The sequence below is a fragment of the Netta rufina genome (genome assembly GCF_964035555.1).
Source record: "Netta rufina genome assembly, chromosome: 13".
NCBI lineage: Eukaryota > Metazoa > Chordata > Aves > Anseriformes > Anatidae > Netta > Netta rufina.
The window spans coordinates 5,239,984-5,261,768 of record NC_140136.1 but is presented as its reverse complement, the minus strand read 5'-3'; the positions used below and the strand labels follow the sequence as shown (position 1 = coordinate 5,261,768).

The 21,785-nt window shown below is 40.6% G+C and overlaps 1 protein-coding gene across 1 annotated transcript in view; it reads left to right on the top strand.

The window, feature by feature from the left end:
* The window catches only part of CDYL2 (chromodomain Y like 2), a 54,798-nt gene that overhangs the window by 21,402 nt on the left and 11,611 nt on the right, over nucleotides 1-21,785 (top strand). Inside the window, exons 2-3 of the mRNA XM_084294609.1 lie at nucleotides 9,396-9,990; nucleotides 18,081-18,298. Coding sequence (XP_084150735.1) covers nucleotides 9,396-9,990; nucleotides 18,081-18,298 — 813 coding nt within the window. The remainder of the gene's footprint in view (nucleotides 1-9,395; nucleotides 9,991-18,080; nucleotides 18,299-21,785) is intronic.

The following is a 21,785-nucleotide window of genomic DNA, read 5'->3' as shown; positions in this document are numbered from 1 at the left end:
GTTATCTATTTTTAGCCTTTTCCTTCCAAAGCCTCTCCCTGTGTGGTATTGTTCACAAATATGACTGTCACTGCCTTTGCTGTATGGATGCTCCAAGCCAGTTGCCTCCTATTCTGGTTTGGATAGAAAGCACAAAGTGGATATATGATTTGTCTTTCTGACATCTCCTCGTCCCTGCCCAGCCGTTGGTACAACACGGACAGAGTTCTTCATTTTGCTCTCCCTCTTGTCTCAGTCACGATGGAGGGAACACCATCCTCACTCACATTCAGGCTGTAGGCTGGGGATTGTTTGGGTTGCTGCCCGTCAAATCTATATTGATCATTTCAAAGATAGTTGTGTCTTCCTGTGTACAGCAGCTAGAAAATGTATTCTGTCCCGTTACATACCGTACCCCAAAATTGCTATTCCACATCCCTTATCTTGGCGTAACTTCCTGATGCCTGCTCTAATTGTCCATTTGACATGTTTTTCAACACAGAGCTTTACTTTTTCCCAAGATATCATTGCAATACAGGGCAAGTTCCTCAAAAATATCCACAAAGCTGTTAGATTGTCCTCTTGCAAAGATCGCTGTAGAGCTCAGTTCTGCAGTGCTTACAGTACTTCAGCAAGGCGAGGCTGGTGTACGACGAACACGTAACTGGCCACAGTCACCTTGTGAGCCCTGCTGTCCCCCAGTAGGCTGCACCCTCTTGGTGTCTCCCATCACCCCCACGGCACAAAAGCTTTACAAAGCCAGCAGGCTGCCTTGGACAACTCTTCCCAGATGTCACTGCATGAGGTTAATAAAGCCTCTCTGAGCAGCTGAAGTCTGCTCACACTGAAATCCTGAGTCCCCAGCACCTATGGAAACCAGCGAGTGGCGAACAGCTCCTCAAAAACCAGGCTTCGCTTCTTCGTGCTCAAGTCTACCACTTTTCTGTAAAAGGGATAAGAAAATATTTTTCTACCTACCACACAAGAACATGTGGTTTATTTTATGACAGTTGTACCAGTGGCATTTGTAAAGCAATGAGTCACCGAGTGGTAGTACAGCAGAGTAGTTCAAATATTTATTTATAGTGTATTATAGCTGAACCTTTGTATTTTTTTGTGGGGGGGGGATCTTCACTTCTGGCTAAGCTTTGGGATGCATGTAAGCATGCTGAGCTGAAGTCCTGGCCTTGAGTTGAGTTTGCATGAAGTCCAGATGGTGGAGAAAAAGAGTGCGTGAACGGTACAACAGAACACTAAAATAAGCTAGAACTGAGCAAGGTAACAGGAGAATGAAATGAAAATGAATATAAAAGAAGACAGACAGCACTAATTCAATCTAATGATTTCAGGTTCATCTTTTACATAAATTAACAATTCCTGAATTTCTGAACATATTTAGTGTTGTTTAGTGTTGGTAAAAAGCTCTAGTGTTAGTGATACTCTAGATAGCCTTTGTTTCATTTTTACCTACTGCATGCACAGTTCTGTATCTCTTTAGAAACATGAGTATCTTTAACACATTCCAGCCAGTTTTACTGAAAGAACTGTGATATGTTCATATAAACACTGGTTTGCTTAGAGTCTCTTCACGTCCTATCCCTGTTCCTATCAACTGCTTTTTAAATAAAAATTTAAAAAATCTCATGGTTTAAGTCCCAGGGATTCCTACTTTGATTGTATGTGCACCTAAGTAAATTGGAAATAATCCTGCTGATATCCCTTAAAGAAAGCGTTGGCAGAATCAGGTCCTTAGTAGGTTTTGCTTGTTCTGAACTCATCTCTGACAAACACACACCTTCCCCACACACGTACTCTGAGATGGTATAAAACTGGAGAACCCCACTGAACTCAGCAGAGGAACAGCCCAGGACATAGTCCACAGTGTAGAAAGCTGAGAGCCACACGGGTGTCCAAAACCACCAGCTCTTTGTAGAGCTTAGCAAAATATTTTGTCATCTTGCATTTAAATTTCTCATTCATTTTTAGTCATCTGTGCTTGCCACAGCAATAGACTTTACAAGAACAGTTTTGCTTCAAGCAAACTTCATCCACATCTATCTCACTTGTGGTAGTAAATAGGAAGAACATCTATTTTTTTCCTTAGTTGGTCTACACACCAGGAAAATATCTGTTATTTCCAAATTTAAAGCGTGCACTATAATGAGCAAAACAAATTGAGTGTTATAGTAAAAATCACCAGCTGCACTTTACTACTGAAATAAAAGTAAGCGTTCTTTATCATAATCAACTCTTCTAGATATAACTATTGGATTCATTCTGGAAGAACTGACTTTAATTTCTAACGGAAAGGACATTTGGTATGCCCTGCTTCTTGCTTTCCTTTCCTTAAGAAATGCAAACACTGAAAAACAATCATGAACTGATTTACTATAGAAAAGAAAATGATGACTTGATAAATGAAATTCATCATTATGCTTTAAATCAAATACAAACCCCCATGCTCTTTGGATTTCCACATTGAATGTGTTGATTACTGTTTCTAAGTAGAGGATTTAAACCGTTTCCTGAGGACAAACCTGAAGAGGTCTGCCACCTCAACCTGTTCTTTTGGTGACATGGGTGCACAGCTGGACTGCAGAGGGAGAAGTATCGCCCTTCTTACATGTAAGGAGCATCGTCAGGATTACTTAGCCTACTGCTAAAGAGCATCTCTACTATTTTAGGACACCTTTGCACCTTAGAAAGCTGGTTTGTTTTCCAGATGGAAACTTTCAGTGTATTTTACAAAATGATTACATCGCAGAACTGCCGGCTGTTTGCTCTGCAACCTATCAATAATAAGCCCAGGGCAGAAATTTGTTTGGCATCATTAATGTGTGCAGCATGAAAGGGTTTATATGATGTAACTGCCTGCAATGACAGGGACTACACATGCTGACCAGGAAGTCCCTTCCCGGTCCCTGCATCATTTTTTAATTTTCCTTTTCCAGTCCTTTCTCAAGGGAGAGTACAGGTCCATACAAAAGTCCCTTTGTTCCAGTGGAAGGTCCTTGGGTACGTTGTTGCACCTACCTGCTCAAACACCCACTATGATTCTGGCACATCCACCACAGGTACTTTTTATGCACATACACTTCAATATGATAATAAAAAAATGATTTAGATCATATCCTTAAAGTTACATGGCAGGGGAGAATAGCTTTAAGAGACAGGGAGGGATAAGACTAACCAGGAGAAACTGCAACAAGCAAAACCAGAGCGGGGAAGGGCACGGCAATGGGCTCTGTTAGTAGAGTGAGCCAGAGGGACAAATGAGATCAAAGGGGCAAACAGACCGCGTGTGGAGCTGGAGATGTGGCACCAGGGCAGTTTCCAGAAATGAACAACTGAGAGGCCAGAGCAGAGTTTCAGTTTGAATGAGCCTGCATTTCAGAGAAAGGTGGGGCTTCCAGGAAAAACCGTGTAAAGCCACTAGAGATACGGGACCGCATGGAAGCTGTGGCTGGTTGTTTCTCTGCAGGCTATCAGCCAGGGCTTTGTCTTATCTAAACTGGTACTAAAGGCGAGCTTCTTGTCCCAGAAGAACCCTTGCACAAAGAGGAAATCACATTGCATGTGGAAGCACAGAGCTCGGCTTATGTCTCAGTTTTGTTAAAATCTCTGGATGCCAGGGTAGGTAACTAACAGACTGGACTTAGGCAGGCAAAATGCTGGGTCTTGAAAAGTCTTAGGAATGTGCAAAGAGTACTTGTGGCAGTAATTTCAAATTGCCTCCTCACCCCTGCAAAACAGCTGGCGGAGCCCCTCTGCTCTCCCAGATAACCGGCACACCAACGTGCGGAGCACGCAGCCTGCATGGCGCTGATGTCTCTTGGGACGCAAAGATCCAACACCCAGACAAGAGCAGCAGGTTTTAAACATTTGCTTCGTCTGCCTTAAGCCTTCGTGTCCGTGTGTTGGAGGACATGTATACCTAAAGCAGTGGCTTCAGTTTAATATGAGGCTCCCAGGTTTTTTTCCAGTGAAAATACAGAACTGGTAGAATTCCACTAGCAAGTTAAACACCTCTTCTGATCCTGAGAAGAAATCCATATGCTTACAAAGAGAAAAAGGGAAAAGAATAAAAAGCAGTGTCTTCTTGACATCAACGTCTTCCTGGGAAGATGTCAATTGAGGTTTTGCCTGTGAATAACTGAGATCAGGAATGTCTTCTTATTTATTTTGTGACTATCTTGCCCTTTCATTTCCACTTCCTTCCAGGTAACTACACAAATTTAGTACCGGGGAGGATTTGTAGCCGGCACGTTAATTGGATCTACTCTGTTTTTAAACTGTGGATCAGATGCTGAGGAGAGACCCAGCATCCATTCCAGCATTATTTTACTAACGTGGATAGCAACCCTTTCAGAAGATATGCTACCATCTTTTTCTTACATCTTGAACAAATGCTCTGATTAGCAGGTTTTTTTTGAGAAAATAAATAAAAATACAAGAGGGACACAAGTCACAAATCCAAGTAAGCAAAATATTAAAGCTAACGATTACATGATTGCTTCAAGAGGAGGTAACAAAAAGGAGGAAGTTAGGGCAGTAATGAATTTTCAGAAAACAAACTTGCTGAATCAGGAGGCATTTATCTCTCGCAGAAGTCTTACTGCCTTTCTTTACTTGGCACCTTCTTCAAATACACATCTACATGCCTTCCAACAGCCTGAAGCACAACACGGGACACAGATCTCCATAGAAAAAATATATATACACAAAGCAGTACAAGGGCTGTAATTTAGAGTAATGAAAAGCAGTTTTTCTAGTGAGTCATGAAATCAGTCTGCTGCTCTGTGCTACATGCTCAAAGAGACCACCTGAGCATCACAGATTACAGTTTAAGTTGTTTCCATAGATATGCATGGACAAAGAAGCCATGACTTGTATTTTGGGAATCACTGAGCAGATGCACAGTCTTCCAAACCTTTCTGGAAGCTGACTGATCTCCCAGAAGGTGATTATTTGGGAGGGTAAAGATTTTTTGTATGTTCTGTAGAGCTGCTGTGAACTGTGAGATGAGTATATAGTGCTCTGATTTTGCAATTGTATCTATAGAAATAATTGAATGATAATTGCCCTTTTTTAACTTGGCTTAGATTTTTTTTGGATGTCGGCACTAACACTGTGGTTAAATGAGTGATTTTGACCCTGAATCTTTTGTGAAGAAGGAAACCGTGTGCACTTGATCACCAGATCATATCCCTGAGTTTATGAAGCTCCACATATTTGTACCATACTTGTCTGGGATTATTTTTTTTAATTTCACAGTAAATTTAGAATGTACATTTTTTTTAACAAAAAGATTTCATTTTTGACTTTCATCCTAATTTCTGCAGTTGTGCATACTGTTAGGTTTAAGACTATTTAGAAGCTAAAGAGTATGTTGCAAATGCATTTGCACAGATACTATCATCTTATTCTCTTTGTTTTCTTTAAACATACTGTACAGTGACATATCAGCTCCCCCAAATACCCAGAATTAGTAGAGATGGAGAGAGAGACAGAGTCCAGGCAAGTAATGGGCTATGTCAGTTCTAGCACTCTCCTATCTGTGATACCCCTCCGTTACACTTTGTCCACAGTCATTTTAATATTATTAGACTTTACTCACTCTTCCAAACCAAATATTGTGAATTCAAGGATTTGGCAAACTGTAACTACCAAAGTCACTTTTAGAAGATTTTATTCAGTTGTCATTAAAGACAGAACAGAGGGGAAATGGAAAATCAGACATGGAAGCTGTAGGTATTTTCTGCATATTCCAAGACCGTGTATTGTTTATTCTAGGAAACGAATGAAAGTATTATTTCTATTAATCACTAGCTGTCACAGAATTACTTCTCATTAAGAAAAGTCATATGAACTTGTGTAACCTGAAGTGAATGCAGAAAGGCTAGTACTTTATATATTACCTGTTAAAGCAAATATACAAAAAAGTGATGTTCTTTATTAACATGGACTGTGAATCGAAGGAAAATGGGACAGACTGTACCAGGTGTGAGTAACAAACTGATATTTATGCTCATGCTAAAGCATTTCACTATATGCAGTGAAAAAACACAGTGGCACTCTGAAGGGGATAAAAATCAATGGAGAACTTAAAGCCGCGAGGGAGATAAGAGACCATGTTTAGAGGTCAAGCATGTTTGATGCTACCCACAAATGCACTCAGTAATGAACAATGAGACAGTAATGAGGACGAGGTAAATATCTACTCAGACTTTTTATGCATCATTAGTCAAGCCAGTGGTTTTGATGGCTGAACCAAAAAACTCATTGACAACAAACAAGTTTGGATCAACCCACTTTTTTTTTTTCATTTTCTCCCCAGCAAAACAATAAACTGAAAATGGGGCTGATCAGAATAAAACATTTTGTCTTTAGGTTACTTAATGCCTCTTTAACCTTTTCATCTTAGTTTTGTGTAGTTAAATTTGAAGAGAAACACTGATAGCTTTGTTCTGAAAATGCTGTAATGAAATGCTTAGGCTTTCCCAAATATATTTGCTTTCTGAATATCTTTTCTGAAACCATTTATTAAATTTGACCCAATTTCATAAATACTTCTATTGTCCCCTCATGATGTTTTGTTTTGAACTGGTTAATCACATTCTCCGTTGCCAGTATTTTGTTTCCAGGAACAAAGACTACTCGTGTTTTTTTTCCTTTTATCCTCTTAATTGAAATGCATAATGTCTCATCACCAAAATAATTTTGTGTTTTCCACAATAAAAAATAAAATAAAATTTCCAAGGAACTTCTTCCCTGTGAGATGCAACAATGTGAAAATGGGTAAAGAGTATAGATAAATGTAAACATCTGTGTGGGAGTGAAAAAAGGTGAGGTTGAAGAACTGGGTTTTGTACGTGATTCTGAAAATGGCAAGTTATTTGTCCATCCTTTCTGAGGTGTTTCCTTCAGTGAGCAAGTAGGGCAACACAACTGGTGCAATCCATCAAAAGAAATACCAAAGATACTCCGAGGTAGCATCAACCTGACACAGAGCTTGTGTTCCAAGCCTGAAATCCTCAATTAAATAAGGGGGAAGCGCATGCACTGTGTAGCTCATACAAGCAGAAGAGTGCTAAACCAAATTCTCTGCACTAATGATAGCTGTGGTCTACTGAGTTTAGCAGCAATTTAATTTTTTCCCCAGGATATATTTATATATATGTTTTGCTCCTTGGTATACTGAGCTGCAGTAATTAAAGTAACAAATCCGCAGACAACCACAGGCCACTCCGGGGTTCCGCAGGTTGATGTAGTCTTACCGGCTGGTCCCAGACAGGAGGATGAGAAGTATTTCAAAGCCAGGGATAATTTGGACAGCTGCTCCCTGTGAAGTCCACAAGATCAGAGTAAGTCTATTAGTTCGACAATTGAAAGCCACACGTCCCAAAATGAGGACACAAGAAGGCAGTTCATTTTTCTGTGAGTACTTTTCCTCTTTTCAGACAAATGATCTCAAACTTCCTAGACTGAGCTCCAGTTAATTGTTTTGCCACACTGAGCAATCCTGAAGGGGACTGTGCTAAATTCAGAGCACAGATGATTCCTTGCTTTGCTTCTTCAGTGGTTCTGTGCAGATATTTGATAAGACAGAGCACAGGGATGAGCTGGTTGGGATGCTGCAGCTGAGTGCCCTGGAGATGGAGGGAAGCTGGCCACAATGACTCAGACCCAGATATCTTAGCACAGTTCCCAGGTAGATGAATTGAGATGGAAGTATAATGTTTAGTTGCTAATTACATTCAGACGCCTTTGGGGAGCCCACCAAGATTTCTATGAATGTACAGTTCCAGCCAGTGAACAGACAGAATTAATCCATTCGTTTGCTCTAACAGGGGACCTAAAAAGAACAATTACTTACACGGCTGTGATTGCCCTTCTCCAAGGTTAAATTCTCCGTACAGATTCCACTGTTGTTCTTTACATGAGACATTTTTCTTTGATGAGCTGTGAAAACTCTTACATTAGCTATCCATTTATTTATTCCTTCTAAATTAACAATGGTGTTTTTGTTTAACAATAGTGATTTTTTTTTCACTAGTCACATCTTTATTCCTCTTAAGCCACATTTCCAAGAAGTTAAAAAATTAATCAGAAAATAAAACCTGGGAGAGACCACAAAAGGTTTTCTAACCATACTCCATTTTCCAACAGTTTCTACTCATGGCAGATGTTGGTTTGACAAAAGTTGTTTCTTCTAAAACCCTCTATACCTTCCTAAAGTTATCTACCTAGTGCTTAATTATTCTTACCATCACAAAGATTTTCATAATGAGTTGTCGATGTGTCTCCTGATGCCGTTCAAACCCATGACTTGCTGTCCAATCCACACAGAATCATCTACTTCTACCTTTGCACATCCATCTCTAACTCGCTTAGGATTGTTGTTACGCTTCCCCTCTCCTCAAAAACAAATAATTCTCTTTGAGTTTCACTCACAAGCCAATATAGATCACTAATATGGGTTCTGATATGCACTCTCCCTCTAGCTGAGACCTTGCCAGTGCTGAGATAGCTCAAAGACTTCCCCAGTTGCACGGTCTGCTGTCCACAACAGCACGGTGCTGTTAATTCGCATTCAGATGGCAGTAATGGCCATAATTTTTGTGTGTAAAAAAGTGTAATTTGTTCTAATTGGTTCTCTGATCAGGATAGCTTCAAGACACCAAGAAGGCATTTACAGGTACCTAATCCATGTGTGAATTCAGGAGAATGCTGAAGAGCTGACAGCAGAGCAAAAGACACTTTATCCAGCTCTTTCAGACAAGAGGTAGCTGAGGAATGGAGCAGCAGCAGGCTCGTTTTACAAACAGATTTTTGAAGAAATCATGCCTTCAGTACTGATCTTCCAGGTCTCTTGTTTTTTCACATTTTGGCTCTTGCAGGTTCCCAGCTCAGGTCTGATCAGGCGTTTCATGTCTCAATATTTTTAGAAGGGAAAATGGCCTTGCTGTCAAAGTACCGCTGGGGCTACTGCATCCCTCTCATGTGTTGCCAGGTCCGTTCCTGGCAATTCTTTGTCGACCAGAAACGTGTAACTCCGATCCCCAGCCGTTCTGTCGTGCAGATACATACACAGCAATTAGGCCCTCATCAGCACGCAGTGTGGTCTGTGTAGGATCCAACGGGAATATAGTGTTGGACTGCATCCTATGAAATGAAGATAAGCTTTAATCAGGAAAATAGGTTGCTGCCTTTTGGCTAGCCTGGGTAGGCTTTCAGTGTCGGAGTCGTTTCGTATTTTAGGCACCGTGTTGTAGGAGCTGAATCTCATGAATACTAAAGCTGCGTTACAATGTCAAGGAGGCCTTCCTAGCTGCAAATGAAGAACACGTTTCTCATGACCAAGCTGCTTTTCTTTCTAATATGATACTTTTTGTGATTTTCTTTCTTTTTTTTAGGTGGAGAGGATTGTAGACAAAAGGAAGAACAAGAAGGGCAAATGGGAATATCTCATCAGGTGGAAAGGCTACGGAAGCAACGAAGACACCTGGGAACCTGAACATCATCTCCTACATTGTGAGGAATTTATTGATGAGTTCAATGGACTACACGTTACTAGAGAAAAGCGATCGCGACATGGGAAACAGGCCAGCACTCCAAAGTTTTTACGGGAAAGCCGAGGGTCATCTGTTGAGAAAATATCACATAGACCTTCTGAATCTGGGAAGGCCAAAGGGTCAGCACACAAAAGGAAGAGAATTAATCCCTCTCTTCAAAAACAGAAAAGAGGATACGCAGCAAAGCCAGCAGCTGCTAATGACAGGGCTGCTAAAACTGTAACTTACCGAACTACTCCCAGCGGTTTACAGATCATGCCACTGAAAAAGCCACATAATGGTCTGCAGAATGGAGATGGCAGTCATGAAAAAGATTCTAGACATTTTGGGAATGGCTCACAACAGCAAAACATGGATATAAATGATCACGAAGGAGAACAAAACTTGCCCAGCGTGTTGGAAGTCAGTAACGACGCACCTGTTGTGAACGGAATTGGTATGTGATTTACACAGCTACCGTCTCTTGAGGGGGGGGAACTGCAGAAACTGCAAGCAAAGAGCCCACTCACGGAAAAAATCATTGTCATGCTACGCAAGGGATGTGGTGAGAGGCACATAACCAAGTTTCACACCCCTTTCCCAATACACTATGGCATTTTTTTGTCAGTTGGCTTCTCTCTTTCTGTTTCCCACGGAGTGGCACGAAGCAGTGTGGGCTTTGTTGCAGGTCTTGGCAGTAGGAAGCCCTGATGGGGCCATGCTGACAAGGCATGTAGTAGGAATGACAGCCAAGGTATGTATAATGCTGAGACTTCGTTTTTCGATACTATCACTATCCTGGTAAGTATGTCTGGGTAACGTTCAGGTTCGTAAGGATTAATGTAGTCAGTGCTGGGGAATACTCAGACCTCCCAGAGCCTCGTGTTTGGCAGTGACTAGCAACACCAGAACTTGCAGGACGCATTACTGACGTTACTGGAAGGTACAAACAGCCTTGAAGTGAACAAGGCAACTTGCCTACAGGAAAAATTTCTTCCTAATCCCTCTAGTTACTGACTGCCTTAGTTACTGACTGGCTTAGTTCTCAAAGAATAAGGTCTCAGAGAAGATAAATTTATGTTATCTACAAAATACCGTGCAGTTTAATGCAATTGTGTAGCTTCTCATTACCTATATATGTACAATCTTTTTTCATCCTACCAAACTTACAGCCTTGATGATGCTTTGTGGCAGAAAGTTCCTTGCATCCATATTTAATTCGATCAATTTCTTGATTGTTTGATTGTATTTCTTGTTTTGTTTTGTTTCATTTTGTTAGGTTTGGGGTATTTTTGACCTTTACTTTTGGTGTACGTTGGTTTTGGTGTTGTTTTTTTAATACCTTTTAAAACCAGCAGGAGCCTTTCCAAATGATTTCCTCCTGCTTACTGATATTGTGGCAACACAGTCTTTTACGTATGATTTTTTCCGCTGTTACACACTGCATAAAGCTTTTCATTGAGCGATACACAGTCACTCTTCATTATTTTTCTTGCTGGTTGCAGTTAATTTAGAACACAGCTATATGTATGATTCCTTTCATTATGCACTTAATCTGCTTTACTGTTGCCAGTTCACCTTTTTGTTATGACTCAATGAAGCTCTTCAAAATCTTACCTCATTTTTACTCTACTTATTTGGTATTCTCTTCAAATTTTCCTCTCATACTTTTCTTCCCACTTCATTAATACATACAAGAAGTAAACTAATCCTTCTGCAGGTCCTAGGGGCAGCCAATTCCTAAACATTTGACATGATGAAAAGTAACCATTTGTTCCAATTATTTATTTCTATTTGCCACTTTCCATAGCCCATGATAGCACTCATTTCCTTAACAGCTTCTTGTGAATCGCCCTGCCAAAAACTTTTCAAAAGTCAGCATAAATTATATCACTCAGCTTCCCGTTTTCTGCCCTACTGGCAACCTAGAAAATGCTACTGGATTTGGGAGGTAGAGCTGTCTTTGCCTGGTCTTCATACTTGCATCTTACAACTGCTGCAATTCAGGCATCAAGTATCTTCCTAAAAACACGCTAGCAAAATATATGGCCAGCTTGAAATGCGTAAGTGGCCCAGCTGATGTCAGTGACACAACAGAGAGCGCAGGATTCAGGGTTTTGATTGATTTGAGCTCATGTGAGTCTGCTTAAAAAGTTAGGTGCTTCCCTAGAAGGACTTGTGTATCTAACTACAGGAGTGTATAAAGTGATTTTCTTTGCTTTCTTATTGGTTTCTAATTGGTTCTAATGATTTTTAATGCATTTGCTTTATGTTATTTGTAGTGGAAGTTCTGATATAAAATGCATCTTTACGGTGCATTAACTCCCTTAATGTAGATGTTTTTTTTTTAATGAAGAACTAAAGGGCTACAAAGAATTGTAAGGTCAAATGAGCCTTCCATTTGTCCCCACAGGACGTACTGAATGGTATCCACCAACCCCATCCAAACGATCCCTGTAAGAGTGCTCCGTTTCAGTAGGAAGCTGCTGTGCCAAAGCAGTGTTTGGCCATGTACAGAGGGCTCCTGGCCTAGCAGCTAATCCTTCCCGTCTTGCTCTGTGATATCCAGCACATGCACAGTGCAGAGAGAAAGCTACAAAGAGGGCAGATGAGACTACCAAGACCAAGTGGTCAAAATAAAATCACTGGCTCTTTTTCCTAGAGCTTGAGAAGGCCTGTTTCCTGACACAGGAATGTGCTTCATTTGAAATGTCAGATCAGGGAGCCTCGCACTACTCCTCACCAGTTCCAACAATTTATGAACCCCTCAGCACTCACCCTCGCAGGGAAGTGGCGCAGAGGATGCCAGCACGCCCCTGCCATATGTCAGCTAGAGCCACAGCCCCGCTTTAATCAGGGTAGATGTCACACTAAAACTGCTCTGAAATTTTACAAATTACAAATGAAGAAAGTTTCAGAGGGAAAAAAATGCCAATTTGTTGAATAACAGAAGGTCTGTTCCAAACATCTTGGGTTTCAAAACTTTCTCCAGATCTGTGCCAAGGTCCCAAGGCTCCGTCCCCCGAGACCTGCAGCTCCGTGGCAGTCTGCTTGGCAGGACTCCCACGTTTAGCTTGGAGGCAGCCAGCTATGCCAGAGGTTTCAGGCTGTCTGCCACCAAGTCTGGAAGCCGAAAGCCCGGCGTGCCCCACCAGCGCTCGCAGGGCTCCCAGGCGCTATATGTAGAACAAAGCCGGAGCCTGGAGGACCTGGGTTTGGCTCCCGGACCCTGCGGCTCCCGGGCAGCCCCGTGCAGGATCCTACAAAGCAGACATCTGTGTCAGCTTTGAGCTTGCCTCTATGAAGCCCAAATGGCAGCCTCATTTCGCAGCGAAGTGTACGAGCGCACAGAAAGTGCATTTAGAAATTTTAAGTTCAGTTGGTCTAGAGATGAAGAGCACAAGTGAAAGACTCCAAAAACCCTCAGCCAGAAGCAGTATTCCTTTGCTTTATGCTGATGGAGACAAGCAATATAGCAAGTACCCTACATACTACAGCTAATCAAAAAATATCTGCTCTGTTTGCCCCGCATGCTGTCAGTTCTGTTGAAACAAATAACTATTTGCAAACTAGTTTTTGGCGGCTCTAACAGGCTTCCACCAATTTGTGTTTGGTTTTGTACATCCTCTTGAGGATAATTGTTTCCTGCTCAGCCCATAGATAAAACTCTCACAAAAAGGCAATTTACCCCAGAAAGATGAGTGTACATCTACAGATGTTTGCACGAAATTATTCACGTCCTAGTGGAGGCCAGGAACCCCGACGTGCTGGAGCTGGGACAGACCTCTCGTATAAAACCTCTCCTGACATCTGCACGTCCCTTCAGAAGGAGGGCAGCCATCTCTACCGACAGTTATTTAAGGGTCTGCAGATGGGAACATGTCGAAAACCTCTGCAGGAGAACATCGGCGGATGCTCTCGAGAGCTAACAATAGCATTCCTTCTGGTGACATTTGTTGTCTCCCATTATCACCTCGCTGTTTCTCTCCATACATTGTAATTGAGAGTGATTGTTTTGTCAGGTCTCCTGACAGCCTCAAAAACCAGCCCCTTTTAATTTCCTCTTTCCCTTTCTACATTGCTCTATTTCTGTGCCATCTGCTGAAGAATTTTTGCTTGTCATGTATCACTAACCACTGTTTTTCTCCATTACGAAAATCTTTGTAGTCTCATGGTGCCCTTAATTTAAATTTTCTCTATGAACTTAGTCACTGTTTCCTCTTGTTTTTCTTTTAGCTTGTTCTGTTTTATTTATTCTGGAGAAATCCTGGCAGTATAAGACAACCAAATATGCTTGCTTTCTCAGTTTGGATAAAAACCCATTGCTTTTAGATATCTTACAGATGCTCCCTTAGCTGAAGAAGTCTGAAATTATTAGTAAATTATCACCAGAAAGCTGCCTTAAGTATGTGCAGTATTAACCATTGCCCACAAGAAAGACAGAAAGGAGACAGAGAAAGGCTGTTGGAAAGACCGAGAGGAATGCCAAGCTGTTTCACCAGGCAGAATAAGGGAATGTGGTTTATTTCACCTAGAAAAATGAAACCCAAAGCTCCTTTTCGGTCAGCATAAATGCGTGCTGCTAACAAAAGGAGCAGCCCAGCCCTTCTTCCCACGACATCCTGGTCGTTATCCCCATCCCCTCCCCTTTCAGTACTCTTGAGCCCACGAGATGAACCCAATCTGTTGGAAAATTAAGGAAGGTTTTGGAGAAAGGTTTTTTTTCCAGCTTGAGCAGTTGCTCGTGGTGTGGCTGCCTGCCTGGCTATCAGCACCAGGTCACTAAGTGGTGGCACAGAGACTGCAGAGCTGTGCTGAAACGGAAAGAAAGGATCAGAAAATAAGGGTGGGTTGAGGTGTCTGTTGTCTCTGGGAGTGGAAGCATGGAGCAGAAGTAGATGGGGAGATCCGAGCCCTCCAAAGCCCGGAGGGATGGATCTGAGGCTCACTGCACGTTTTTTGCTCTCTCCTCTACTCTTTGTCTACCTCATTTTTTTTAGACTACAAATTCTGATCTGTTTCCTGCAGTGCCCAGTATAACAGAACCCCAGAGTGATCTGGAGCCTTTAGGCACCTTCCCATTCCAACAGCAGCAAGGGGAACATCACGACGTGTCCTCCCCTTTGGTAGTAGTGCAGTACAAGGAACAGGGACCAGCAGCTCAGACGGTGATGTGGATTACCAGACTAAAAGAGTTTTCTTTTGGAGAGAGGGAGGCTGAGAGGGGATATGATCAAAGTTTATAACATCATGAAGGTCTCTGGTAAAATAAATGTGGAACTGTTGTGCGCTAAATCCCTCAATAGCTGAACTAGGGACCCCTCACTGAAACTGGTGGAACATCAGATAAAAGCGCAGATGAAAGGAAATTCTCCTCTGTGTAGTGGTTACTAAACTTCTCAAACTTGTACCGCAGGAGGCTACAGAGACAGACAGCATCAACAGCCTCAGAAAGGGATTAGAGAAATCCATGGAAAGGTCCACGAGGAAATACTGAAGGAAACGGGAAGGATCAGTCTTCTCATATTCCTGTCCAATATAAGAGATGATATGAGGGCAAAGGACTGCAGAAAGTGGCCAGCTTGGGTTTCCTCCTCAAGTAGCAGCCATCACTGCCATTTTCAGAGGAGTACTGAATGCACCAGTGGTGTGGAAATACCTTAAGTTCCCTTAAGAAATACTGAAACTTCTAAATACCAGTATGTGTTTAGGTACCTTCACAAGAAAGTTAATGATTACATTACTCTCCCCGTTCAGGAAGGATTATTTTCTGCTTCCAATTTGTACTTAGACTGAGCATCATATACTCACTGCCAAGCCGGTAAACCACGTTTAGAAGTACCTAAAGCTTCCTCACTTAATTTGTGACGTCCGTAATTTATTTCCCATGCATTACAGATTGCTTTGTGAAGGCCTCTTTTTTCCTGACACAGCCATTTTTCATTCTGACGTGCTGAGGTACTGTTACCCGGTGTGTTAAGCAGGTGCTAACCATTAAAGCTCATGCAAAGACAATCTGGATGCTTTAGTGGCTCCAGAGCAAGCCCTCAGTAGCTCCATCACATCTCTGCAGCAGACATGCTGAATTGGCCTGATCTTGCAGGCGTGTTGTCTTTGGATTTTGCTGATCATTTTCTCTGGTTTATCAGATTAAACAAGATTACAGGGATGCACTGTATGCACTGAGACAATTTACTCACTACATCTTGTTCTGTTAATCATCCATTCTTGGAAATTGCGCTTTTCCATTTACATTTCTCTCAAATTTAATTTAGATATTTCTCTACCAAGGTTAAATTTCTGTCAGCTGGCGTGCAGACAGTTAGAATACTGATAAGATCTATAATTTCTTACATCATATATTTAATTTACAGACCAACGACATTACTCGAACAAAGAAGAATGTGACAAAAAAAAAAACTTGAAATAAATTATTTCTGTGAGGCTTTTCGCTGAGCTGGATTATCTGTGTGAATTAATCTTCTACCATTCTCTTAGTGTCTGTATTTAAAATAGATGTGGCTTAATCTTCTACGCTAGGTAGATGATCGGTACAGTTAGTCGGACACATATTCCACTTAATGTTCATTCATGCCTCTGGTTTTATAAGTTCTTTACACTTTTCTGGGAGTTTTACCTCTTCATATCCTAGTAGTTTGTTGCTGGGTCAAGCAACATAGTAAGGACTGAGTAGATAAAAACATAATATTTGAATGTCTAACCCAATCAAATAGTTAATTTGTTTCACTATATTATACTAATTATTTCAATTCTTGAAAATTTCAAATTTGGCTGGCTTCAAATGCTTGTTTTCAAATTGATGATTTAACTTAATTTGTCATAGGCATTCATTTGCACCAGTTAAATCCTCTCTTTATTATAATACGGGAAATGTTTTGGATGGGATCTCTTAATTTAACTATGAAAAGAGCTTTATGACCGACAGAAATAGCAAACTTTTTAACAAAGACACGTTTCTGTATGTAGATCTGTGTGTACACACGTGTACACCCGTTCTATGAGGAAGCCAAGGGAGGTACCAGTAAGTACTCTGAAGCGCTCTGCATATTTTTAACATCACGTATCGTAACTGCAGGGTGTACCCGGGTATTTCACCTGCTGAACAATTCCACAGGCTATTGCCAATCATTAGCTACCAGAGCATTCAGTTAGCTACACAAACATCAACTAAGTTGAAACGTAGCTGACATAAATCGAAGATAACTGGTTTTGCTTTAGAGAGTGATCTGTTATGAATTTACCATTCAATTCTACTCCAACAGAGCATTTTTAATTGGAGAGTGGTCATTTAAGCTATAAAATTTAAATTATGTTCTATTCATGTCATCTCCCCTTTAAAAATTCTCATCTGTTTTATCCCAGATGCTGGAATGAGTTTGCATTGGCAAGGTTTGCATCTTAGCCTTTCTCTATGAGGGAGTATCGTGGGTTTACGTCTATTTAAACAGACAAACAAAAACATTTGGAAACTATTGCAACGAACAGAGTGGATTTAATCCTCCCTGTTCATCAGCAACCTGTCCCTGCTTTACTTTTAATGGCAATTGTGTGAAACTTCTATAATTAGAAAAGGAGTCTTGCATAGAAATCTTGTAAAGATTTCCCGATGCATCGCCTATTGCAATGGAACTCCAAAGATGAGCAAAATAATAACATACAGGTCTTCCAACTGTATGTCAAAATAAACTGCTTTTACAGAATAAACTGTTATTACTCTCATTTATGTTTCAAAAGGAACTTTCATCTTTATTTTCATAGTTCTGTTTTTTTTTCCTAATGCTGGATACCGTCCAACATGGCATTGGCATTAATCCTTTCAGTGTACGAGGTCCAATATCAGCATCAGATCTGTTAGTCAGCTTATTATTGTGACTGCAAAATGTAATGAGGAGAAGCTTGGGATCAGAGCAGTGATGGGTAACTGCTACTTCTAATGCTAACCATATGGGTAGAGGGAAGGGAAATGTAGTTGTGGTATCTACCAGCTCAGTAAGAACTCCCCAAACTTACCATCACATAGAGATGTGCAACGAGAGACAACCCTTGCTAAAATTGGCATTTCGTAATCACTTTTTGGTCACCATAAAAGGAAGAAAATGTAACTTTGAAAGATGGGATTTGGACAAAACCTGCCTTGTCAAGTTCATCCAAAGCTGGATTGGAATTTCCTAATGAATCCAGGGATCACCCCAAAGTGATAGGACAGACCATGATACAACTGCTTTCATCTTCAAAGCAGAGCTGAATCCCATTAAGAGTACCAGTCCCACATGCTACAAGTCATTTGACCCAGTGGTTGTCTGATCAGAGAACAAAAAGGAACTGCATGTTGGAATATACAGGCTTTAAAGAATAATAGGAATGGCTTGAGGCCACATTTGACTAGACAGGCATATTTCTGATTTACCAAACTTATCATGTAGAGGCTATTGTAAATATTGCATTATGTTTAAGCTAATAAAAAGTATGACTCCATTTATTTGAAAGTATAGACATAATTATGCTCTGATTGTTTCCATCTGAAAGGTTCTTCTCTGGCCAATGGCAGCTTGAATCTACACAGCACTGTGAAAAGGAAACTAGATGGGGAAAAAGATTATGTCTTCGATAAGAGACTGAGATACAGCGTGCGTCAAAATGAAAGTAACTGCCGGTTCAGGGACATTGTAGTCCGGAAAGAAGATGGTTTCACACATATTTTGCTCTCGAGTCAGACTTCAGATAACAATGCACTGACCCCAGAGGTAAGCATGTAGCCCTAAAAGCCAAAGAAACCATGCTGATGTGTGGGTTATCGTGGAAACGCTGGACTTGAACTGTATTTTTTGTATTTTTATGCTAATTGATTATCTTTAAAAAAGAAATTATGGAGTTCAGATATAATTAATTTTTCCATGGTTGGGATTTCTATCAAAAAGAATGCAATGGAAATTAATTCTGAATTGGCATGTCTGAAACTGAAAATTGGAAGGAAGGGAAGGAATGCCAGAGTCTGTACTTCCAGCATGGAGCTGTATGAAGCAGTTGTTCACATGCTGAAGTAATTGATATTTACTGTCCTTAGTAGAAATCTGGTCTCTTTCATTATATTAATTTAAACAGCGCTCCAGTTGTCGCATATGGAGGCATTTGAGGCTATATCCTGAAACAGTAACTGTAAAACTATACCTCGATCCCTAATTGCTTGTTTTCTGAATCACTTTATGAATCTTTAGTTATGAAATCTTTGCCAATTAAGGGTTCTAGTCTCAGCTGAATTGCATAAAGATGTTCAATATATACACGATACTAATGAATTCCCTTGTTCCAAAACATTATACACTTAGGGTCAGACTTGTAGCTTGTATTACTCGAGTACATACGTAGTCACAGGAAGGGCTGAGAAGCTGTGGACCCTAAATTTGACTCCACCTTCCCAAATGCACACACGCACATGGACATTAATGCATAGAATTACACTAAATAGTTAAAACTGTCGATACATACCTTTATGGCTCCTAGTTTTTAATCTATTTAATATTTAAAAGGACGGTCTCAGTAATTAACCCAGAACACCAAACACCTGCTTTTAATACTAGTCCCTAAAAACATGCTAGATGATTGCATCAAATCCATCATTCCATCCATGTATTAATTGCCACTAATTGACGCTGCAGGTAATTTAAATGAAGAGCTCAAGGGCCTGAAAAAAGGTAGGAAATCAAGGACTTAGCGTGTTCAGGCTGAACAGACATATCTTTACACTGCTGGCTGTGCTGTTCCACATCAGCAGCGTTCAAATGCACTGCCCAGTGAATTAATTCAAGCTCTTCAGCTCTGCCAAAGCAATCTGTTTCGTTCTTTGAAAACTTTCAATATGCCTGGAGCCCACCTCTGCCTAAGAATAAATGATGAGCACGTAATAGTCCTCTCCTTGCATCACCAGCATTGACTATTTCTAGAACCTTTATGGGAGCTCATTTGACAACTAGGAAATACATTTCAAAGAGCTACTTTACTGACCAGAATCTGGATAGCCAGGAATTAATCAAGGTAATGAGCTCTCTGCACTTGTCTGTTTAAAACTCATCCAGGCTGAGAGCAATTGAAAGCTGTTAGCCTCTGAAGGCCGCTTGCTGGCAACCATGCAGCTACTTCTTTGGCCTCGCTCCAGGCTGCAGCCCTTGGGCACTCACACCACGAAATCCAGCACCTCCCATGGTGGTAAATTCAGCAAAAATTCAAGAAACTGAAAGGAGTGTGTTGAATGTGCTGTCCCTACAGTTTGTCACCCATGGCCATAGCTAAGACAAACTGATGGAGTAGTTCAGGGAAAGTCCCACAATTTTAGTTTTGGCCCTTTACAGCACCACTGAATAGAAAGGCACAAACCCCAAACTCCTACAAGATGTAAGAGAGCGTGTTTCGTTTTGCCAAAAGAAACGCTAACTTCAAGCTCGATTAAACATTCAGTAAATTATGTTTGCCAAATAGAAAATGATTAACTTGCAGAGAGTAGGTTTACTCAGTGTGGTCAAAATAGCGGTCTGGTTATCCTCAGCCATCCACGTTAGGAAAAAATGAATTAAAGAAAGGAAAAGGGGTGCATTGCCCACAATCATTATAAAATTAATCTCATAAAAAATCACTCTCACCCGTAAACACCCCTGCTCCCCTGCTTCCCTTTGGGTTTTACCTTAATCTTCAGATGGAATCCAATCGTTTTGTTCATCCACTGCCCTCTGCTATTTCTGCCACTTTAATTTCACTTTAATTAAAATAACTAAAAACTTTAGCATTACAGCACAGTGTTCTGCATGTCAAAGCTGACTCAAAACAAAACTTGGCCTCCTTATCTCTGACATGATACTGCACTTGTGGCCATGAAACTTACTTCTACAAGGAAAAAATAAATAAAAAATAAAAGGCTTAGAAAAGTCTACCTGAATCTTCATCCCACATTTTGGTAACCACATCACGCCTGTGGTTTAGCACAAAGTGTCGAGGCTCTTCCAGCAGCATTTGCACCGACCAAAGTTGGCTCAGCGCCACTATAGTAATTGAGATTTTTCTACAAAATGTACAGGGACTATAGAAATCCTTTCTTACATTTTACAAGACCTTATAAAACTTTGAAGCCAGTGTCATGAAATGGCACAGCTTGGTTTTTTGATTGTTTTGTTTTGGTTTGTTTTTGCAGTGGCTCGGGCTTGCCACTTTTAAAATTAATTTCTAAAGCAGACATGCAAAAAGATTTCATCATTACCGCCTCCATTAGGGCATTGTCTCTCACAGGCCTTTTGCTGCTTCTGAAGTTCATTCTCCAATTTTGCTGCTGCTGTTTTATCTCAGCACATTGCAAGGATCCAAGTTCTGTTTCAATTAAATGGATCCTTCCACTGTTTTTACTGCATATTATTAATACAGATAGGAATTAATATTCCACTGAATTAAACACAAAACGTACCCCAAGCAGCTAAAGTGTGCACTGAAGACGAGTATTACTACCTCAAGTACAGTTCACCTACAAAAGAGGCAGGTTTCAAATTTCTAGCCATGAGCACCGAAGGGTTTTAAGTCCTACCAGGTGCATTTTGGAGCACTGCCTTGCCTTCACTTTTCCTTACTTACAACTTCTTCTGACTTTAAAAAATAAAAAAAAGGCAGAGGAGCAGATACTATTTTACTGTTTTCTGTATTTTTGCTCTCATACAAATTATTTCTTTGGCCACACTTGCCTGAAGCCAGCCTTGCAGATTCGTAACTCCTCTGTTTGTCAAACAGAAAGGACTCAGAATCTGTTTGCACAAAGAGCCAGCGAGTAACAAGAAGTGCATTTGTGTAAAAAGGCACAATTGAGGAAGAGGCTCCAAGAACAACTGAATGGCTTTAAGATTTAGTTTTACTGTAATATTTACAGAATATTTACCTGTAAGGATATCAAAAATGAATCCTCAGAGATTCAGAGAAGTTAACCTTTTTATCTAGTATTTCTATTCATATAAACAAGAGACTTCTGTTGAAGACACTTTGTATAATTAAGGCAATAAATTCCCAGCTTCCTGATTTCCCCAGAATGTAAGCAATATTGAAAGCAAAGGGCACCAAGCACCTTTTAAAACTTCCTCTGTCCTGTGAAAGGCATTAAAATAAGCTTTTAGAAGTTTAATGAAACCTTTAAATATTTTATGTTTGTTTTGCAATACAAGGTGTCCTATTAAAGGACTAACCAACTTGTTTTCTTGATAGGAT